General features: G+C 38.8%; 1 protein-coding gene across 26 annotated transcripts in view; it reads right to left on the bottom strand.

The window, feature by feature from the left end:
- Positions 1-18750, bottom strand: part of AMMECR1 (AMMECR nuclear protein 1) — a 107057-nt gene extending 88307 nt beyond the window's left edge. For 3 of the 26 annotated variants that reach the window (XR_013939029.1, XM_080554460.1, XM_080554458.1), the window contains exon 1: positions 17970-18724. Coding sequence is in view for 17 of the 26 variants with exons in the window: in XM_080554460.1 (XP_080410586.1) it covers positions 17970-18141 (172 nt within the window). In the remaining 9 variants the exon portion in view is untranslated. Of the gene's footprint in view, positions 1-17969 lie in introns of all 26 variants that reach the window. The other 23 variants (XR_013939032.1, XM_080554463.1, XM_080554461.1 and 20 more) reach the window with 17 other exon arrangements.
- Positions 18751-23025: the final 4275 nt, after the last annotated feature.

The following is a 23025-nucleotide window of genomic DNA, read 5'->3' as shown; positions in this document are numbered from 1 at the left end:
CAAATTAGTCCAATGAAGTCAATAGAATTTTATTGTTACAGAACAATGAGTTCCACACCAGGCCTTTTAAACCTGTAGGTTCTTGCTGTAAATTGATGAACGACTTGTCTGTTCCCAGGTCTCTTGAGCTATACTCTGGACTCAAGGAAAACGGTATCTGTATGGATACCCACGTACAAACACACCAAACTTGGTTTGCATGCCTGTTCTCAGTAGTTTCTTTATGCTTCAAATTCTAATCACCTACTGACTGCCAGAGATTGCACAGAGGTAACATTTTTATATAAGCACTGAGCATTTGATTTGAGGAAATGACCATTTCCATGCAGAAGAAGTGATTGAGACAGTCATTAACACTACAAACCTATCCTTATGTTACTTCAACTGAAAAAAAAGCACTCATCTGCCTGTGAATTTTGATTTTAATGTCAACATTGAAATATACTTGTCTAGTGTTCCAGTTAAAACTGGGCTTCTATAGCTGTTGCTATCCTGTTTGAAATACATCTTTCTAATAGTTTACTCATTTTGGTTAACATTTCTATATCGCATTTCAGTATTGGAAGAGTCATTGTGACATACTGCAATAAAATGAGGGGAAGTCTAGCGTAGGAAGTGATCTAAGGAACAGTTGCTGAAATATTTCAGGGGTGTTACTTCATGGGCTAGATCTGTACAGCTAACATTCACTTTAAATTAGGGGCTTAGAAAAAAAAATCTTTAAAAAAACACCTATTTAACTCTGAAAAATAATCAAAGTCTGATTTCTCTCTGTTTTTCTATTGCTAAGTTTGTGTTTGTTTTCACAGGTCAAAGTCCCACTGCCCAGTGTCATCACATTCAAATCCCACAGTGACCTGTAAGTATTCCACCTTTACACTATTCCACTTTTACACCTTTTAACTACAATAGAACAGATGCATGAAAATTGTGATCATCTCATGAATACTGAAAGTGTGCCTTTCATTGAGCTATCATTAGGCATTATATATTGGGGTAGAGTGTGATTTATTATGTAGCTTGTCTTTTTATGTTAAATGCCTATAGTTCAAGAGTGTATGCTTATAGTACAATACATCTACATTTTTAAATACTAGCTCGTGATCTCACGCGCTGCATCTAAAATGACAGATTCACAGTGTACCAAATGTACTTTTAACTGCTTCTAAAGGTACGTTTACTTTAAACCCATTTTTTTACCTGGTTAAATCAGAACTGAAAGTTATCAAAGAAAAATATTGCATTTGCCCTTTGATGAACAATTACCAAGTGTTAGATATTCAGAGTGGAAAATGGATAGCGTTTTATTTTATGAGTCCACTAACTAATAGTGAATTAGAATAAAACTCCTGTGGGAACGCATTTGACATTCACATGAATAACAGATGAGTTCATTATGATCTCCTGCTTATAAAAAGAATGGCAAATGAATTCATAATTATTAAGCATTTAAAAATAACACATTCCCCCAAAAGATATAATTCTGCATTAAATACCCGGCTGTAGTTCAGCTGCAGGGCTTTGAAGAACCTGAAATGAAATGGTAGCACAGCATATAGCTGAAACTGAATGGCAGGCTGATGATTTGGTCATTTGCCACATTCTTTAACTGCTCGTTAACCAAAGTAATGAAGACCTATATTCTGTTTAATGTTTGAATTAATTCTGAAATTTATAGTGGGTTCTTACTTCCGAAGCAGAGGCTACGGATTAGATATATGGTGCATGAAAGCATTATGCTGGGTATGCGTATGAAGAGGATTTCAGTGCACATGGCTACTGACATGTACTCATGTCCTAAGTTCCTATGGGCATCTTGTTTGAAAATTTATTAGACTTGAATTTTGCAGGGCTCTTTTTTCTTTTCTTTTTTTTTTTTTTTTTTTTTTTTTTTTTGTGGGATAGGCAGCTGTGTATATGACAAATACTACTCAGGACAGTTATTTTGCTAGAAGTGATGTTCTCAAATACTTGCCAGGCCGCCATATTAGCATATTGCTGACAGCCTGGGAAGAGACAGCTCTTGTACGAATTGTAACCCTTGCCCTTTGGTGACTCTAAGAGCACAACGGTCCCTAAAGTTTACCTTGTCTGCCAGGCAGAGAGTGAAGTGAGAGATGCTGAGAACAAGAGTTCAGAGGACAACACAGAGAACTTGCCGAAAAGAAGGGGATAAGGCAAGTGCTTTCTTTGAACTACCTCTACCAAGGGCATAAACAGAAAAGGGATCAGAAATAGTTTAAATGAAGGGTGTTTTAAGAGCCATGGACACTAAAGAGATGCAGGATTCTTGCCTGCCAAATCGTACATGTCATCTTGATAGTCTTTTTGTAGGTGGAGTAAAGAAGATTTGGGTTTTTTGTATGAATTTTGACCCCAAAGGTCAAAAAACTTGTTTTTTTTGCAAGGAATAGGGAAGTAATGCTGTACGTGACTCATGTCATCCCAGTACAGAGGTAAGGAAAGACTCATCCCAGTACAGAGGTAAGGAAATGTGTGAAAGACCTTGCGCACATATAGATACTAAAGTCACATTACCCATGTTACCATGTTTTCCCACGTTCCCGTCTCCCTAGCAGCAGCCCAAGCCCTAACACAGCTATGTTACCATGAACTGTGTGGTCATACCTACATCATGAAGTAAAGCAGCCATATCAAATGTGATCGTATTTGTACTTCACTCAGAGGTATGCAGTGGCCTGAAGCTGCAGTCCATCATGAGGTGAGTGATCTCTGTGACCAACCTAGGCTGTGTGCTTAAGAAAAAGGGCTGTAAACACAAAAATTGCAGGGTAGGAAGGGTGCACAGAGTCAAGGGTCAGAGGATTGTGGTGTTAGGGCCCTGCTGTGGAGTCATGAAAGGGGGCACAAGGACTACAAATATATTAGCCAAAACTGAATTCTCTAACATAGTAGTACTTTTTTTTCAGTACTATTTGTATAGCTTTCACTACTAGGGAAAAATATCAGAAAAGCTGTTTGGGCTACACAAAGTTTGTGGAATTATTTGAGAAACCATTAAATGAAGATTGAATGATTTATTTCTGTATTGGAACAAGAATCGCCAGCTGTGCTTTAACAGTTGCAAAGCTGCCAGTGGAGGAGTATGATTTATACATTGCTGAATTACATTGCTTTTAATTTTAAAGGTCTATTGTCAGTATTCGTTTGAACTTCTGACTTTATCTGGTACAGACAGCTTGGGCCAAGCAGATGCTTCAGATGAAAAAGAAAAATGCCCATAATTAAACCCAATAGATAAAAAGAAATTGTGCATCAGGGAAACTGTTTCCTGAGTCCTGTGAATTACTGACTGAAGCATGTGGTTTGATTACAGTTATTGCCTTAATGCAGAGTTTCAAGTCTTAAAGGCCTCCTGAGGACAATGCAGGAAACCTGTTCTATCTTCTGTGTATGAAGGAAGGGGTATGTGAACTGTTGTATTCATACATGCACAGTTTCCAAGACAAAGGAGATAACAATAGCTATTCATGCTAACTATCCTACATACACATTTCTTTTCCTTGAAAGAGAAGAAGTTTGGAAGTTTGTTGGGTTTTGGTTTTGTTCAAAACCAGTGCATTATGAATTCATTTGTGATGAAACTTTCAAAGTTTCCATTTTAAAACATTTAACATCTTTCGGAAAGGTAGTTACTTGTTTATACATCATTTAATATTTCGGTGTATTTATGATTGTCAGTATTTGGGTAAATCAGGGTGGCCTATTGCATCTCCCTTCTGTGAAAAAGGGAATCCATTCCATGAAGCTTGTAGACAGTTCTAAATTAGTTACTTCTAATAAAATCTGACAACTGTGTTCACAAAGACACCTTCTGGAAAATTAGGAAAGGAGTAGTGGTAGAAAGAAATTATTACTTGGAATATTCATAGAAGATTCACTTTATTTTTTGAAGGAAACAGGTACAATTGTGGCGGTATTTGGATTATTTATATTAGGATTAGAGACTTGGCTTCAGAATGTGCTTACAATAAGACAAGTCTCAATCTGAATCACCTTGATTTGTGCTATGTTGTCCTGCAGCATATAGCAAAACATGTTTGTTCTAAATCTAATGAAACAGTAATTAGAGTAAGTAAAGGCAATTGGCAGTGATTGAAATAGTAATAATACACTGCATTTTAAATGTTTGTTTAAAGTGACCTCAGCCTGTTATTTTACTGCTAGAGAACAAACCTCTCTCAAATTGCATTTGTCTACCACTGAAATGTTCCTATAGCATACACTACCCACATTATGGCTAATTGATAATAATTCATTCTCCAGAAGGTTTGCTATTATCAGCTTTGTTTATGTAAAGTGGAGATTAAAAAATAGTTCTGTTTCTTCCAAACTGCTGTGCAAATTTCATCTGCTCTTATTAGATCTCATTATCTCCTAGGAATGATATGTGATTCCTCTCATACTGGGGAAAAAGATAAGCAAATACAATATAGGACTCAAAGAAATCTTTGAATTTTAGTAGGCAGAATATTATTTATGTTTGTTAAACCTATAATATATGTTATAATCTTTCTGTTTTACTTACAAGTAATGTTGCCATAAAAATTCATGCCAAGAAAGGAACAAATCTTGTGAGTGTAATATGTATATAGCATGTATCTGAAAGGAAGCACAAATAGAAATGTTACCTTTTTCATTTTTTATTTTTGCTTTACCCCATCTTGTGTCCTAGTGCTCTTTGCTGCTCTGATTCAAGACGCCAAGAACTCAGAGATAGGTTCATTAGGAAAATATATATATCTGCTGCATTTCTACAGTTGATTATATGTAAAATCCCATCTTAGCTCTTGTGATGACGTGCTCTCTGAAATCTCCAAGACATTCAAGTATATAGTTGCTGTAAGAGCTGCTCTTTTTAGCTACTCTTTTGACAATTAACTTTTTTTGTAACGTATCTCACTGATTCAGAATGGTATTTGTTCAAAAGGATGGAGGTCTTTTAAAATAAGTGGTATTTTTACATGCGAAATTTGAAAAGAGAAAACGTAAAAAGCTCCTCATCATAAAGTTCAAACTACTTGATGGCGTCTGGATAGAAATCCTTCCTTTTCCAGCTGTATTATCTTTTTCAGTTCTAGGGAACCTTCAATATGTGGCTCATAGGCAACAGACAAGATGAGGAGAATCCAATTAGTTCCTTACTCTCTGTAATTTATGAACTGTATTCACCAGATGATTAATTTTCATATATCTCATTACATTTATTAACATACAAATGCATTTAAATTTCTTATTTATGAGCTTGCACATCACTGCCTGAATGCTGGTGGTACAGGAAAATGTAGCTCTGTGTTATTTTATTGGGAACTTGTTCTGGCTTTCAAGCACTGAAAATGTATTGCGATGTTTGTATTTCAAACACTGCAAGAGAATTTTAAAATCCAAGTAATTTATTTATTTCAGTATACTGCTTGGAAACGTCCTCTATTTTTTTTTTTTATTCTAGCAATTTTTTACTGATTTTTCTCCTCTACCCCTGACAATTGAATGCAAAATATTAGGTCATGTCCTTTCAGGCAATGGAGTTCATGCCTTTATATATTAAGCACTTTGTAAGTACACTGCCTTTTTTCAAAGAAAAAAATCTTGAGGAAATAGGTTTTCCTCTTCCAGCGGTAGTTTCACTGTTTTGTTTATTTGTTTTTGTTTGTTTTTATTTCCCCCTTTTGTTATTCTGCAGAGGTACTCTGTTAGGATTTGGTGCAGACTTTTTAAATCAATGGGAAGGTTCCTGCTGACGGTGGTGGGCTTTGGATGAATGCATTCTTTCCCGTGTCTGAACCAGCCTCAAAAGCAGGGGAAAGATCCCAAGCATTCACAGCTGAGCTATTCTGATCTCAGATGTGTTTAGCATTAGTATGAGAATGAAGAACGTGGCAGGGGGACCACCCCATTTTTCCATTTTTCTGTTGTGCCAGGCCAGGTGTGATGTGGTAGATCCAGGAGCCTGATCTGACAGTCTCCTTCCTCCATGGAAATTCTCCACTGGCAATTTGCAAGCAGTGCTTGGCTGCCTGGTGCTGCCTGGGCGGTGCAAGCTGGGCAGATCTTGCCCAGCCAGAGCTCCGAGCCACCTCCTGGGGCTGGCCTGGCAAACCTCCCTGCGGAGAGCTGCACGAAGGTCTGCAGCAGGGCAGGGGTCCTCCTGCTGCCCAGTTTGCTTTATTTTCAAATGCCATCGGAGTCTGTCTGGTATGAAACAGTGCTGCATGTCTGCACCCATGCAGACCTCACTGCATAGCTTCTACTTGACTGGAGAGATAAAAATAATCCCTGACATAAATCAACTTTGTTCTGCCTCAGAACATAATTTAAATACCTTCTCCTGGCTGCTCTCCGCTCATTTAAAAGCAGCAAGTTCCCTTTCTGGCCTTCACACTCCAGTCCTAGAAAATGGTTAATGAGGGGCCCCATCACAGCAAGGCAGAGATGCCACTGAGAAGGGACACAAGCAACATCAACTAGAACACGGTGGCAGGAGGCAGAAAGGTTAGAAAGCCTCTTGAATATTTCCTTTCCCATGATTATAGGGCCAAAATGTTGCTTGAATTTAGGAATAGAACTGGACAAAAATTTCCAATGGTTTTTAAATTCCTAGAATCAAAGAGTTTTGAAAGCACTGGGACCATTTTTGAGATTGGGTTGAACTAAAAAAATAAATTCAAGTGAAATAATAGGAAAAAAAAAAGATTTTTTAAAAAAGTTTTTAGAGAAAAAATTTTAACGTATGTAAAAAGAAACTTTTCATCTTTGAATTCCCATTTTCCACTTCAAAATTAGTATAAATTAAAAAAATACTTATTGTTCTAAGGAGACACTATTCTGATAATATTCAGGTGACTTGTGAAAAGTCGTTTGTTTACACCTCTGTTAGGGTGTAAGGACACAGCTCCTCTCTTCTGCTCACCAGAAGAGTGTGTGACCGTGTGTTAGAGCATGAGCCTTGTGGCATACCCTGCCTGGGCTCGACTCCTGTTCTTTGGGATGAAGCTGTGGTGTGCAAGGGCTTGTGAAATCATCAGGCTGCACAGCTCAGCACACACAGAGTAAATGCAACCTTATCAAGTCACAGAGCTTTCCCTTATACTTCGTGTTCTTGTTCTTCTCTTTCATCTTCCTTCTTCTCTAGTCAGCCCCAGCTCATTTCCAATAAATACAGCATATAACATCATTTTCAGGTAGTCATTGGATGAGAACTCCACATGCCCAGTCAGACTCCCCCTTTTTCTCAGGCTGATCTGGGCAATTCAAAGTCTAAAAGTTCAGATCAGGGGTTCATCTACCATCTACCTTTTTTTTTTTTTTTTTTTTTTTTAATATTGACCCTGCATGGCTGACTTGGAATTATCCTTTCAGATTTTAGGAAGAGTTTTGCTCAGTCATCATTGTCACCACAACGCTCTGGGCCTTTGGAAGCTCAGAAAGCAGATAGTTTCCAGGAAAGGAAAGGCTCAGCAGACCTTTCCTAAGGGAAGTAGATAAGGAATGAAACTGCTGCTGCATGTCTCCAGTCAGAAAAACCACTTGAAGACGCATGTGACTCTAAATCTGCATGTTGTCCCATGGATTCCTGTCTACTCTTACAATGGGCTTTTGCTGTTGTTGTTTGATGTGTTTTAAAGAATACGTTTATAGCGTTGATCTAGTAGCTAAAATCTTCACCGAGAGGGAGGCACTATGGATATTGAGAAACTATTACTGAGATCTAGCCTGTGTGATCAACACAGCTAATAAAAGTTTGCAATCTGAAGAGATAAAAATGAGCAAAAAGAGAGAAGGGAATGCTGTTGGTGCAGTTTTGCAGATGGAGTAGGGGCCAAGTCTTCATTCTGCAAAGTATGGAGGCAGAACCTGATTTTTAGCACTTCCAAATGTGTACATTTCAACATATTCTGTTTGATCCTGGCAATGCTTTATGCCTACGCATTTCTAATTTTAACTGTTCTGATTTTTTTTTCTACTATAAAAGAGGGGGGCTTTTATAGATTCTCTTCAAACTGCTTTACTTAAATACAGAAGAGCATCTACATTCTCAGCAAAACATCAGATTTTCAGTTTGTGCATAGGTATGTGTTTTTTGTTGTTGTTGTTTTTTCTTTTTGTCTGTTGCAAATTTTCCATGCAGTTGTTCAACTGTACATGTCTAGCATCAAGAGGAACAGAGTACCAGATTTAGGTATATTGGCTGGTTGTACTAACTTTTCAATACAAAATAACAGGGTTGTTTATTATATGGCTCCAAAGTAAGAGCCTTATTCTGGAAGGGATATTTCATTGGCATTGAACTGAAAACATAGGCATAATGCAAAGAAACTTAAAATTGGCTGGGCTGTTTGTGGATGCCTGTGTTATTCAGCATTCATATCAAAATCCCTGTGTCCAGCACAAGCAGAGTAATGGGACGAGACCTTTTCCCAACAGTATAACCTTTAGGACAAGTTCTAGCAGTCAAGCAGGAAATGATAAAAATAGTACATTCATACTGCTTAACTTTGTCCAGTGTTACGGTAGTAGTTTGAATTCAATGATACGGAGTATGAAGAGGTTTAGTCTTCACACATGCCTTGACACACTCTAGTGGCAGAAACTTGCAGTGCCATTTAGGCGATGGAGTCCAGTCAAGTCGTTTTCTTTTCCATGTGAAGCAATAGTTACAGCGGTTGAAAATTCTGTTGATCATTATTAAAAGTAATCTAGCAGTTCACAAAGTACTCTTCCAGTCCTGTGCTTTTATATAACTTCTATTTCTTTATATTTTTTAATACATAAAATACTGACTCAGGGATTTCGCTTGTCTGACATTTGTACAGTTTTGAACAATACACCCTGACCTAACCGAGCCAGTGAATTATGTCCACAATACGTATGCAATATGTCAAAGTCAATAAACAGCAATTATCCACAAGTCCTAAGCGCTTGTCCTTTAATGGTAATGGATGCAGATCTTGGGCAACCTCATCTTTTAACCAACCATCATTAAATGGTAAATCAATAACCACATCAAAAAATGTATTTATAGCTAAGCTCCTAAACTAGAGGTTTTGCTTATCACACTAATCGTAAATGATTCACTGTTTTGTCTTCTGAGAAGACATAATGGACCACTTGGCTGCTTCAGTTCTGTCTTCATTTTTCCCCTCATAGAGCTGCCCTGTGGCAAAAGCCCTCAGATAATGCAGTAAAGTATCCAAATATGTGCTTTCTCATCACAGCAGTTAGATAGCCCTACCTATGGCAAAGTGTTTCCTCCAGGATCAAGAACTTGCTGTTGCAACACTTTTGGCTTAGCTGTGGGCTACTACTGATCCTCCAGCCGTGTTGCTGTTGCAGTTTGTCTCGCAGTAGGGTGGAGTATCTTTTTGTTTTTTATTGCAATTCATACTAACAAGGCTATTTTGCAGAGCACAACTCAAAATTTCCCTTCCTCAGGAAATTTTGCTGTTTTGAAACATGCTTTTGATTGCATCACAATGGAAACAAAATCTCATTTTCCGCAAAACAGAAAGAAGAAACATTTCATTCCAATTTCCATGTTTGAATTCGTTATTGTTGCTTATACAAACCAAGTAGATTACATGTATCTAAGGCTCTGCCTGTTCCTTCCTCATTACTCTCTATTTCAGGAACTCCTTTCCGCTGCTTAACATGAAGCACTCTACGGTGCCCCTGTCGGCAGGGGGTGCTCTATGTACCTGTATTTCCCGTTCTCTTTCAGTCTCTTTTTGCGAAGGATTTGTACCCATTTCCATCTGACATTTGGAGCCACTGCCATCAAATTTTATGTTAGACTTTATTTTGCTCAGCCATTAAGTAACTTTCAAGTTGCTTTCTGGTTATCTGGATATAAAATAGTCATGTAGATGAACTGTCTCTAGCTCCTCTGCCTCTGAGGCTTTTATATTTTGATTTTTTAAGAACGTTTCCTGTTTATATGGGTAAGTTGCTTCAATAACAGTATATCTAAAAGTTCTGTCTAAATGCAAATACTTATATGAAAATATGCCTTTCCCTCAGCTCCTGAGAGATGCTTGCTTTAGATTTAAGAGTGAGTAGTTTTTAGGCTGGTGTAACTCTTTATGGTGTATTGGTGTAATTATTAGAAAGACGCTAACCCAAAATTAGAACCGGTGTGAACAAGTAAATATCCCGTTGAAGTCAACAGGAATAGTGCCAGTATATACTGGGAATATATAGACCTTGCTTTTTTGCATCCTCATTTGAACTATTGTCCTATAATAGCATGGTCAGACTAGATGTATCATAACATTTGTAGTTATGTCATAATAATTTTTTAATTATTAGTGAATAGTTCAGTTTTAGAAGTTTTTTTTCCTTGTTCTGCTGCCAGGTTCCATGAGAACACAAGCTGTGAGCTAGATCGGAGCTCTGAATTCTTTTTTTCTTTGGAATGGACCAGGCGCTTCCAATTCCAGGCATCTGTTATGTTTTCATACATACCTACATGCAGCCCTATTTGGGTGACGCACTATTGTTTCTCACTGCTTTGTAGTGACACAATTAGAAACAGAACAGCATTGACCATTCCCTGTGCTGTCTCGAGAGCCATGCTGCAGGTTGGCATAGTTGAGAGGACGTGAATTTGGGACACAATTCACAGCTCAGTTATTAAAAGTACCACTGTTCAACATACGTCTCAGGTATCCCATGGTTACAAATATCCTTTTACTTTGCTGTTCGTTCCTTTTGGATCTAGACCCTAATGCAATTAAAGAGGAAACCAAGTCATAAGAAAAAAATGAGAAAATGGTGGATGAGTGAGCATCCAAAGAATACCGCCTTGACGAGGTTCAGTCCTCAGTACCCATGGAGGCAGCAGGGGTTAGCCCAATGCCTGGGCTTTGTAAAGCTGCAGCGTGGAGATTATCTCCTGGCGTCACTGTTGAACTACACAACTGTTGGCAATTTTTGTGCTTGTTTTGTCCATCTTTCCATTTTAAATTGGTATCAGATGACTCTATAATTTATTTTTGCATCTACTTCAAGCTCACATTAAAAATTAATGAACATTTGAGTACTGTATGTCAGTGTCTTAAAAGTCCCCTGAGGGCATTCCTTGTGGGGAAGGGGTCTTTTTCTAAGACAGAGAGGGCCAAACTCAGAGCAGAAAGTCACAATGTACAGAAGACTAAAGAAATTGAATAGTTTTAGTGGAAAACGGGAAAATATGTAACTAAGTTTATAACTAACTCAATTACGTTTAGGCAAATCATCTCAGCTACACTGAGGATTTATGTCCTCTGGTGCAGTCAAGTGAATCTGATTGTCCTGCACTCAGAGCCAGTTCAGATTCCAAAATAATATAGCTCTTGTCACTGCCAGTTTCATAACTGAGAGTGTTTGACAGATTCTTCCATCTGGTATGCCCAGGAACAGTGCAGATTATACTGTCCACGTTATCTGTTATTTCATCTCAAGGTGGGAAACGAAGATTCCCTTTCCCCTGGACAGTGAAGATGTTCTTTATAAGCATCACCAAATAAAGATATTTGGGACTGTGAGACTCCAAGCTTTGTGCAGCTCTGGTTCCATTTTCTTACTACAAGTTACTAATCTTAGGAGACTTAATTTGGAAGTTTAAAATAGTTCCTCCTTCTGTTTAAACAGTTTGGTTGCCTTGATGAAAAAGCTAAGTTTATGTTAAAATTCAGGGAAGGCTTTATAAAAATGCATGGAGATTATACAGGAGGCCAGTGTACTGCAATCTAAAAACTCTGTGAAGTGGCTCATTTGTTTTCCCCGTGATTCTGTAAAGTCACTAGATAGACAAACACATTATGTAGATAGAGAACTGGAGACAGAGGTTATGTGATGCCCAAGGCCATTCAGTGAGTCAAAGCTGAGCCAGGGTGAAGTTCCCATTTTAGTGTGCCTATTAATAATACCAGCACAGACAAACTATGTGAAAGGACTAAATTTGAAGCTTGTGTGCTATCAGCATGCTCTGCAGGGCTGAAATATTGCTTGTTTCCATCTAACGCTAAAGTGGTCGAATTACTAGAGAGAGATATATATATATGACTAGATCACTGTCATATCTGAAGGCCTTATCATACTTAACGGTAATAATCTCTTTCCTCTTTTCCAGCTGAGGCCTGTTGTTTTTCCTTTGCAAACAGAAAAATGTTTCATTTGAACCTTTTTATGCCTTTGGCTTTTGAGGACTGAAAGGTGAATACTGTGTCTGGCATCAACATAAGGTCACATCATAACCTGTTCAGGGTAAATGTGAGACAGTGTTTGTGAGAACAGAATTTTACCTGCATTTTTATCCTTGTTAAGAGTGATATTTACATTTAGTAGATGGTTGGTGCATTCAAATATTGTATTCTTTGAGTTTGTATACTGTATCTAGCTTTAGATAAAGTTAGTGGCTGTGGTCTCTAACAGGTGGTGGTAGAGGAAATGGTGTTACCTAACCAGGAGAGGTTGGCGTTAGGATCTGCAGTATGTCATTTGTATCTGCTGGTGACTTGCCTTACTGGTTTAGGCTTGAATTTTCAAGAATGAGCACATTTTTAGATGCCTTTGCTAATAGTTCTCCTTAGGATTGCTGGCCTGATCATCATATGTACTAAAACCAAAGTCAATCAAGAATCAGCAAAGTTAAAGAAATGTCCACCAGAGCTGACTAAAGAAAGGTTAACAGATGTGATGGGGAAGTTAAGGAGTCTTTCACAGCTGTGTTTAACTGGAGCCAGTGTTTAGAAATACAGAAGACTGTATCAGAGATGGTGACTATCCTGCAGTCTGCAAAGCATTATCACTGAATTCATGAAGCTGTAATGACAACTGTTTGTTTTCCTAACTAGTTTTAAGCAATATTATTTTTAAGTTTTAAGATTCAACTAAGTCTTTATACAGGTAACATTTAAAAGTATTCAGCTTACCTATTTCAACAATGTTTTTTTATTTCATGGCAACAATTTAAGTATTTTTAATGCCAGAGATCTAGTCTTCTCATCCAGTGGATTTATTTATTTTCTGTGCAAAATTCTGTGTAAAATTGCCCAGTGACTGCAGATGAACTGTTTCTTGTAGCCTTGTTTTATGTAGCCTTGGACATGCAATTTTTAAATGGATCTCTTTGATATATTGTACTCCCTATTGCTGCTGTGGGAGCTCACCGCCGTGCAGTCTCAAGATAATATAAGTACTTGAATATTGTGGAATTTGCAGTGACTGATTCCAGTTTTAGGGGTAGAATTTCAGTTATAAATTGTGCAAGGATACCTTTCAAAAGTTAGTTTGTAAAGAACAGACATCCATTTCTGAAGGTTAACTTGAAGGTTAACTGCAAGAGAAATGCTGATTTGTGTTGAAGGCTGCTTAGAGCCTTCTCTTTATTGATACTGCAGTCTGCATAAAGACTTCTGAAGTGCCCAAGTCTAACTACTGCAGTCTGTATGGCAGCCGTAGTATTTACACAGCAACTGAGCTATGATGCTCTGACCTGGTTTGGCCAAAAATTTAAGCCCTGTTGCTTAAGGTCTGTTGCTTTGGCACCAACCAGTATTATCAGTCCAGATCTATACTACAGTTTCTCTCTCTCATCCATGTGGCATGCAATTTAATTTTGGTTTGGGGAAGTACGGGTCTCATGCTCTCAGTCTTCCCCTCCCTCCACAGTGAGGACAGGCTGGTGGGCTAGCTGGTCGGCTTTTGAGCAAAAGAGGAAAAATCTCAACGTGAAATTAATTTTCAGTATTTGTTTACGCATAAAATGCATTCAGTATACCCTGATCTGTGCAGTCTCTTAACAGATTTCTTGCATTCTTCAGAATATCAACATGAACTAAGTTAGCTCCATTCATCCCTCTCTAACTCAAAGTGCTAGTTCCGTTTGTGTGTCTTAAAGAGGTTGATGTTACCACACCAGTGTTACCTTAGTCTTGTATGGAAATACATGTGATGTCAAAAGGAGCAACATCTATTAAAATAAATTGTAGCACCTGCCCGTTTGTCCAGGCATTGCATCCAGGCATTGATTCTTAATCTCCTTTATATTGACATGAATCAAGGGTATCGCAGTAACCATAGGAAACAGTCCTGGAGTGATTGTAGCGTTGTAGCAACTTGCAAAAACATACAGTGCTCTTGGTAATTGGTCATGCTCCATCTTAAAAAAGATAGATAGGATTCTTGCTCTCATCTCACTGCTGCAGTGTATTGTCCTAATTCTAGTCGTAATGGTTGATTTATGTCTGTTTGTTCTTGGGCCAACATTGTTATACATCTTAAATAATTCATTTCCCTGCTGGTATCTTTACCAAAAGCACTAATAGTCCCAGCTCATTGTTATGAGAGGTTTTCATCTTTCTGGAATGTGGGTGACAAGAACTTTATAGTATCCCAAATAGGGACTCAGTCATACTTATAGGGTGGCGTCAGTGCAATCCTGCCTCTGGCGTCTTTATCTTTAGTGGCACACTGTAAATAGATTCTTGTACTATTCACTTTTTGCTCTTTGAAACCAGTCCCTCAACCAGATTTAGTAGAATCAGTCAGGTGCAAAGTAACAGCCAGGAAGAGTAAGACTGTTCCTTCTATTTTCCCGAAGGGCTCAGCCGTCTCATCAGGTTGTTGCAGTGTAGAAAGTTACTGCATGTCACTGGAGCCACTGAGAGTTAAAGGTACTTGGAGTCTATTTATGAGTAGTGCAGGATTAATTTTTTCCCCTGAATTTTCAGCTAAAATTGGAAACAATGAAGTTAAAAAAAGTCAGGTGAAGAGAATATAACTCACTAATTACCATGACTGTTCTCATGCACAATAACTGATTTATAGTAACTGTAGTGTATGTCTGAGGATGTCATTAAAATTGGAGGGACCTGATTCTGTGATTGTTCAAGTGAAGGAATAATTATGCTTTTGACTCATGTTCAGCCTCTAGAACAAGTTCTACTGTAAATCAGCATGTGTTCCACTTTAGCCACTGCCCTTATTGATATCCGTTAGCCCTTTGTATATACTTTTCTCTAGGCAAAGACCATCAAATCTGAGTTATGGAGTGCCTGGCATCATTGCTGCTGCTGAATTATAAATTAGTACATTTACAGAGTCAGTTAATCTTTAGTATCTTGTGTGTGGCTGATTTAATGTATATGCACCAAAAAAAAAACCAGCACAGAGAGCTGCTGTCTTCTCCTAGCTTTTCCAGATTTCACAAGCCCCAGGAGGGAGTGCAAGCCATTCAGTGCTCTTTTTTCTAAGAGCATGAGGCAGAGCCTCAGCCAGGAGAATGTGGACACGGAGATGTACATGCTGTTACCTGGGCTAGGAGCTGTGTGGGCAATGGGTGCTACCTGCAGAGTTTCGACAGCACCTCCACCTGATCAGGAGGTGATTTCTATCATTTCTTCCAGTCAGCCTCTCTTCTGCTCCACTGCTCCCTCTACAAGAGGAGCCACGTCTGTCTTTTCAGGGACAAGGCCTGCATACCGAAAGTGGTACCCCTGTCACACACCAGCAACAGCAGTGGCCTCTGCTCCTAGCTGAGGTGGCTGCTATTCCTGGTCCTAGTCTGAAGATTTTGTGTGGAAGGGCTGTGCAGGAGTCTGTGGGGAGCCAAAATGAACGTAGCAGCACAGCATGAGTGTGGGCTCAGTTTTGAACATCTGGAGAGTTGCTGATCCCATTAACCTCTATTCCTTATCTAACGAAGCTGGGGTTTTCAACTTCCAGAGAGCTCCTGTATGCAACAGTTTGTTTCAAAAATAAGAAGTTTATGTATCCTAGATGGCATCTACTTTTTCATTATTTATATTCCTTCCTTTCCAACATTCATTGTGTTTCTAATATTTTTTCCAACAGCATAATTTAGTATGACGTTTTCTAAAGTGATCCCAAACAAGCAGCACTTGAATTGTTATCTGTGGAGGTGCATCACTATAATGAGTTTTATGTTGCTGAAAAACATTAAATTCTGCACAGACTTGTCCTGTCAGTAGACTTCTATTTGTGCTTAGAGTAACTTTTTTTGGAAGAGAAATACGGGATCTAGATTTACATGCATGCCCTGCATCCCGTCTAATGACATAGCAGTTCCTCTCTTAACAGTAAACAATCAAATGCTTTGCTAACCTTTAGCAAAAGCACATCCAGCTATAATCACCGTTTTCTGCCTGTGGTCTCTGTGAAATGCATCAAGTCTCAAGTTTGCCAGCAAGCTGAGTGCTAACGTTTGGGATCAAGTACAAAATGGAACTGAGGACTAAGGGATTGATTCGTCTGTCTCATCAGACTGATTTAGTATCAGTGACTTCAGTGGCACTGAGACTGAGATCCGCCAGTGGGAGGAGAGAGTCGGGCTCAGAGATCAGTCTGATGCTCAGAGAGAACGTAGTATCAGAGAAAACTGTCTATCAAAACTGACGAGAGGCTTTTGGAAGCAAAAATACCACTTCCAGAGCCTGATCCAAAACATACCGATACCAGCTGGAGTTTTCGCTTTTGGCTTCTAGTGCTCTGTGTTCTAAGTCATTATATTCTGCATGGCTTTGCTATCTTTCATTTGTTTGTTTGTTTAATTCTTTGCATATCGACATGGTAACTTTTCCAATGCTGAAAATTAAGCCTTAAATAAGAATCCAGTGTCTGAAGGTCTTTGTTGCTGAACATAGTGCCCTCAGTCCACTTGTGCATGTTTCCCACATCCCTCCAATCAGTTTTCTAAATCAGTCAAATAACATTTGCAGGCTGGAAAATGAACAAAAAATTCTCCCTTGGAGAAAGGTAAAGATTGAATTAACTCCTAAAATATTGTTTGGGAGGATGTGCTAACTTTTGCTTCTTCTGCAGACTGTAATACCAAAGCATTTTCATAGGCAAGAATGGGGCTACATTTGTCCAGTGTGTTCTTGCCTGTCCTGGCAGCAGATACAGATAGCTTCTGATTGCTTCCTCTATCTGAAGGCCTCCTTACCTCAAGTGCAAAGTCAGGCTTTCTAAAACCTCTCAGCAGAACAACAGACACCAAGTTGTAGTCAAAGATTTGGATGCTGTACATTAAACCCTCAGGAGGTTTTTCTTTTTGCAATCATCATACCAGTAATCCTGAAAGGATAAAACAATTCAGTTTCTCTGAGAAGCCTCAAGTACAGGAAGGGACCAGAAGAATCCCTTCTCCAGTTTCTGTTACCACAAATTCCCAAAATTTGGTTTGTACGTTCATTAGAAAAGAACTGTGTTAATCTTCCTGCAGTAGTATGTATAAGTAAAATATTCTTAGAAGTACTTCTATAAAACAGTATGTCCTGTAAAACGGGAATCTCACCATTCTTGCAGAGCGTACTTCATGCATTTCTGTGAGCCTGTGTAGGAAGAACTGCATGATAAAACCGATTCATTTTTAGTACAACTCAGTCTGCTGCATTGGTTTTACAGCATATTTGTCTTTGTAATGTTAGCACACTGCTATGTGGCAGCTTTAAGGTATTATAGCAGAGCCTGTGCACAAGAGAAGATATGTATATAATTGTAAACCAACAATAGCAGGTCTTTTTATAATGTTTCCATCGGCAGTACATAAAACAAGTCCCTGATTTGAATTATTTGCTGAGCTAAATAATGAGACTAACAATATACCTAAAATAGGGAAGATCAGGCAATAGAAATACCCACAGTTTCAGTCAGGATTAAAAATTACAGATCTCTAAAAGATGCTAAAATGTAAGTAAAACAAACAACCCCTGGCACTGATCAAAATTAGTGTCAGTCACTGATTTCTAGAACACACAAAGAGACGGTGAGTATAAATGTGTTACTTACAAGTGCTGAGGATTTTAGGGAATGAAAATGGAGACCAGGAGCTGGAGACTGCCTGCCATGCCAGCAGTGTTGATTTGGAAGCGATGGACACAAATAAACGTTCAGCAAAGCTTAAAAAACTGCAATGCAAGGCTAGCCAAAAGTGTCCATGTCCTTACCGTGCTGTGGCTGGCAGGCAATCCGTGTCTGGGAGCCTTCAGTCCCTCTAATCAGGCTCCGGGGATTTTGTTTGCAAGAGAGATTGTCCTTTAAGTGATCAGTGCAGGAAAACAGAGAAATAAAGAGAAATGAGCAAATTGTACAAGGCAAATAGCTGCAGGTCTTTAGCATGCTCCCTGCGTTTTCCTAAGCTGCATCTGCAGTAGAGAAAATATCCCAAAAATAGCTCAGGCTGCCAATGACTTGCTGAAACCTGAGAAAGAATTGCTGAATTTAAAGATCTGGGTTGCTGTGGGTGTATGATTAAAGTGAGAAATTGCTGGCAGGAAGAACCTACGATGAAACCACATGCTTAAGGAGTAACTTGTGAGTTCACTGGTATCAGAACATGAGCTGACCTCTGATTTCCCCCTCCTCCACTCAATGCCAGTTAACCCTTCGGAGTTCAGCATAGAAGAAAGTTCTGCAACAGGAGACTGGAGAGGAAAAACGACCAAAAAAGTTCTTTTCAACTGCAACATGTGTGATGTAGTGAGACTATTTTGTAGCAGTGCCACACTTCATAAATTTCAAAGCAGTCAGGCAAGCTGATGTTTTGCAGAGGTCTTGGAAATTGCACAGTTCTAATTTCTGAAAACCTCTGACTTGTATGGGATGTATGCTAAATTCCTCCTTTAAGCCATTTGTAGTCCCACAGAGTGAAAAAGATTTCAGGTAACGTTTTGCAGAAGAAAGGATGCTGTAACACTTTGAGAATTTTTCTGCAAGCAGTGACTTAAGGACAAAATTTCAAGAATTGCCAGAGTGTTTGTCACAGCCTCGGAGGAGACACTGGTGTCTCTGTGCTGTGCCCAGAACAAATGACAGGAGCCTAAGGACTGCTCCAGGTTGTTCTGGTCTATAGAGGTGGCCCCTATGGATTCCCTGTGCTTACACAGATCGCTAGAGTGTAGCATCCTTCAACCCCAACCCTCAGCTTGCTCCCTGGCACTTTTTAATGTTACTTCCCTGATTTAGAAGAGAACAAGAAGCAGTTGGCACAAAGCTGGGTACATTGGCTTGAAGCCAGTTAAGTTTCCCAAATAGTGCCAAAAGTAATCCTCAGTAACCTATTTAGGTCAGTGTTGAAGCTGCCAGAGCATGGGCTAGGAGCTAGTCCCCGGTTTTCTTTGTACTGTCACTGAAAAGGGAAAGAGCTTTCAGTGCTATATCTGGGTTAGGTTCAGCCACATGGGACTGGGTTATGAGAAGCTGCTGCTTTGGAAAACAATTATGCATCTGAGAAAAAAGGCTGGATATTGCCCTTACTTCAGTGTGCTTTTGTTTTGCCATCAAATTGTCAAGTCATGCCAAACAATAATGGCATCATAAGGAGAACAACATGTATAATGTGCTTCAGCCGCAGAGATGTGTGATCATTCTGGTAGGACTGTCCACGTTAAAGGAGAAGCCATTAAGCTATACTTCTTTAAGAATATCTCAGCATTTTATCTTGCAAATGCTGTGTGCATGGGAATATATTTAATATATGCTAGTTGCTGTCGTTTCACACTACAATGAAGTTCTCTGGGGCTAAGGAGTTAGGCATTTGTCCTATGAAAATACAGAGGTAGTTAAGTTGCACATTTACAAGGGCAGAGAATGCCTGGCTGTGACCTTCTCTTTTGCAGGTGCTTTGGAGAAAAACATGCATTTATCAGATCTTTTGGTGTATCTGCAGTTCTGACTGTTCTGATCTGAAGTGTTACAGAAGCTAGAAGAGCAGACACTGCCCGAAGTAGACTGGTCATCATTGTATTTTTATGCCAACAGCCAGTCTCTGAAGTGCTTCCGCTGACCAAAACTAAATGTAGAGTATTAGAAATTATGGCCTAAATAATTATGACTTTCATGGTATAGCATCCACTCCCAGCCAAATAGCAGTAATTACTCACACATACTTCATATTGGTGTATTTTATCTCATAAATGTAATGGTAAGCTCAAGAAGTCTGATTATGAATCTCCTAAAAAGCCCTAATGCAAACCTGTTCCTGTCTTTGAAGCAGCAAGTGATAATACAAAAGAATGTATAGTCACCTTTTTAGTAAGTTAATAAAACCTAAAGTCAATAATAATGGCAGCTAGTGGGTAATTCATCACATGTGGTACATTGCTAGTGATACTTCAGCATAAGGCTACCATTAGAGGCTAGTATCTGTGTGTTAGTAGATGAGCTATGCATTAAAAAAGGAGATTTTATTTTCTACAAATGAGGTCATTAATTCAAACACTCTTTGTCCTTCCTTTTTATAAAGAGGTTGCTAATGCAACACAATAAAGCCGTGCTTTGTCTCGAACAATGGGAAACTTAGTATGCTGAGCCATTCTCTCTGTTGAATTTCATTAGTGCTGAGAGCTTAGAATATAAATTATACATATGAGATAATGCTTGTTTTTATATTTTTTAACTTAAATATAACATAGGGCAAAAGTGAAAAGAAAAGAAGTATGACAGATTTCTGAGCAGAGAACAGATGGGTGGTTTGGCATGGAAGCAAAGACGGTAGCATACATTCATCATTTTTAGAGTGAAACGTGGGTGCTTATGGTGCCTATCAAATAGATGTATGGATCAAGTAGATCTCTTTCTGCTCAATGGGATGCTTTATATCATTATACCTCTAAAATATCTAATACACTCGTGAGAGCTAAATGGTTGGATGCTCATCTTCTTTTCTCCAGTTCAGTTGTTTCCTTAATATCACACGACTTGAGCGCTCTGTAACCTAAGAGCTGTCTTTCATTTTTCCCTTCCCTGGAAAGAAGTAACTGGAACCAGTGCTGTCCCACCAAGGCTGCTGCTGTGAGCCTGTCGTATAGGCAAGTGTGAGCAGTAAACCAGCTGCCAGTGTGTCTGTGAGCACATCAGGATTTGGATTTCTGCATCCAGTGACATATGAATGTTCTTGCCTGAAGGTGGTGGCTGATCTGGAGAAACAAAGTCCCGTTCCTACCACTGCGATTGGCTGACCAGACCAGTGTGGCTGTAAATGAGAACTCCACTAGAGAAACTTGTCGAGCAAAACAAACTGTGAAATGCAAGCAAATGTTTTACACACTTCACTGGGGCAGGATGTCACCAGCTGGTTTTCCTATTAGCCAGTCTGGTGTTCAGGGAACTCTTTGGAGCATGAACTTCAAAGTGGTGCACATGTAACTCACTGAAGTAGGAAAATTCCCAGTGGATTGACAGATTATTATCTTTTAATGACAGTGCTGGAGTTGGTACAAAAAAGACATTTTGTATTACCCAAAACTAACCATGACTTGAAATAAACAGGCCTCACATGGCAGTCCTCATAGAATCGGTGGGAAGGGTACAGTATCTTACAGTACAGCATGAGAACTGTAAGGATGAACTTAGTTGGAGTTAAAAAAGAACAAAACTTACACAAGGGCTTTTAAAAGTCAAAGCAAGCTAATCATTAAGTTAAAAAAATATCTTAGCTAATAGGGTGGAGAAAATCCTTGTTTTAATTACACGAGGGAACATTGACCAAATCCTGCTTCCATTGAAATCAATAGGAAAAAATTTGATTCAGGGTGCTGGATGTGGTCCTTATTAAAGTCATAAACTTGGAGAAGATCTGCTGAAAGTGTCTGTTAATGGTGAAATAATTAATGGCCTTGAGAATAAAATAATGTATTATGCTGTCATGAAATGCTGGAAATGAAACGCTCAGTGTAGTAGCTACAAGGGTAAGCTATCTTCTGTTCACCAGAACCTTTTGAAATCTGAGTGGTTGTGCTGAATACGTGTAGTTTACATCAATCCTTTGTTAAATCAGATAAAGTAGTGTTCAGAGCACAACCATAAGTTATTGTTTGAAACAGTTAAGGGCATAATCCCACTTCTTCAATGACAAGGTAGATTTAACTGCCCAACATGTGATGTGTTTCTTTTTCTTACAAAATAACATGGAAAGTTCCATGTTATAAAAAAGAGAGAAAGTGAATAAACCTTGAGTTTTTTTCTGAAATTCTTTTTTTTTTTTCTAATTTAGAATTGAAAAAATTACCAGCATTCACACCAATTTTCATGGCTTTTACCATGTTATCACCAAGTCAACAACAAAATATTTTTAACAAAGTTTATCAATGCAGGGTTAAACCAGATGTATTGAATCAAAGCAATTGATAGCTCCTTGGGGTATTTAAAAGATTTTTCTCATTTCATTTAAGGTATAGAATCAACCTCTCCTTCTGTAATGCCTTTCACAGTGCTTTGTTTGATATGAAGTGGCAATTCAGACACATTAGTTTAGAAAATGACAATCTAAAAACCTAAACCTAAGATCCATTGAATCTTGAGATAATCTATTGCTTAGTATTATGTGCTAAATGAACTTCTGGTTGGAATTCCAGTGATTCCAGTGCGCATTATTATTCATAAAGATATTTTTTTTCCTTCTGGTAAGTCCTCGATGGCAGCAGTAGTGTCCCAGGGCATATCATAAGAATACATATCAGTGCCATGAAGGATATTTCTAGCTGAATCATTTCAACAGTAAGGGCCTGGGTTTGATAGCATAGGGCAACCTGAGGTTAATGGATATGATTGCTGCAATTGTCTTTTTCTTTGTTTTGGTACAGTGATCCATAGCTAGCGCTGTTTATCTGGGCAGTGTGCAGAAAGGTGCCAAATACCTCCATTATGACAGAAGCCTGAAAAAAAGGCCCCTTCCTGTACGTTACAACTGAACCACGAGGGTTTGCTACGTCGTATTTCTGCCATTCTAGCTAAAGCTAATTGGATGCAGACACTTTCTGTTACCTACCAGAAGCTCTTCACGTTCCTCTTATTTCTTCTCTCCACTTTCTGCCTTTCTACCCTACTGTCTGGGACATTTCTTCTGTGTTTAAAACTCACTTTTAATCCCAATCTCCCTTGCCAAGTGCATTCTTGTTGCATCTAATCCCACCCTGGTGCGTTCCAGGCCCATTCTCTTGTCCTGTGTCTTGGTTACCTTGATTAGTTGGAAACCTACTTTTGGGGTGGGTAAGTCTAATCCTG

Source organism: Anser brachyrhynchus, assembly GCF_964034855.1.
Source record: "Anser brachyrhynchus genome assembly, chromosome: 13".
Lineage (NCBI taxonomy): Eukaryota > Metazoa > Chordata > Aves > Anseriformes > Anatidae > Anser > Anser brachyrhynchus.
Note: the sequence above shows the minus strand (reverse complement) of the source record. Positions and strands in the feature narration are given on the sequence as shown.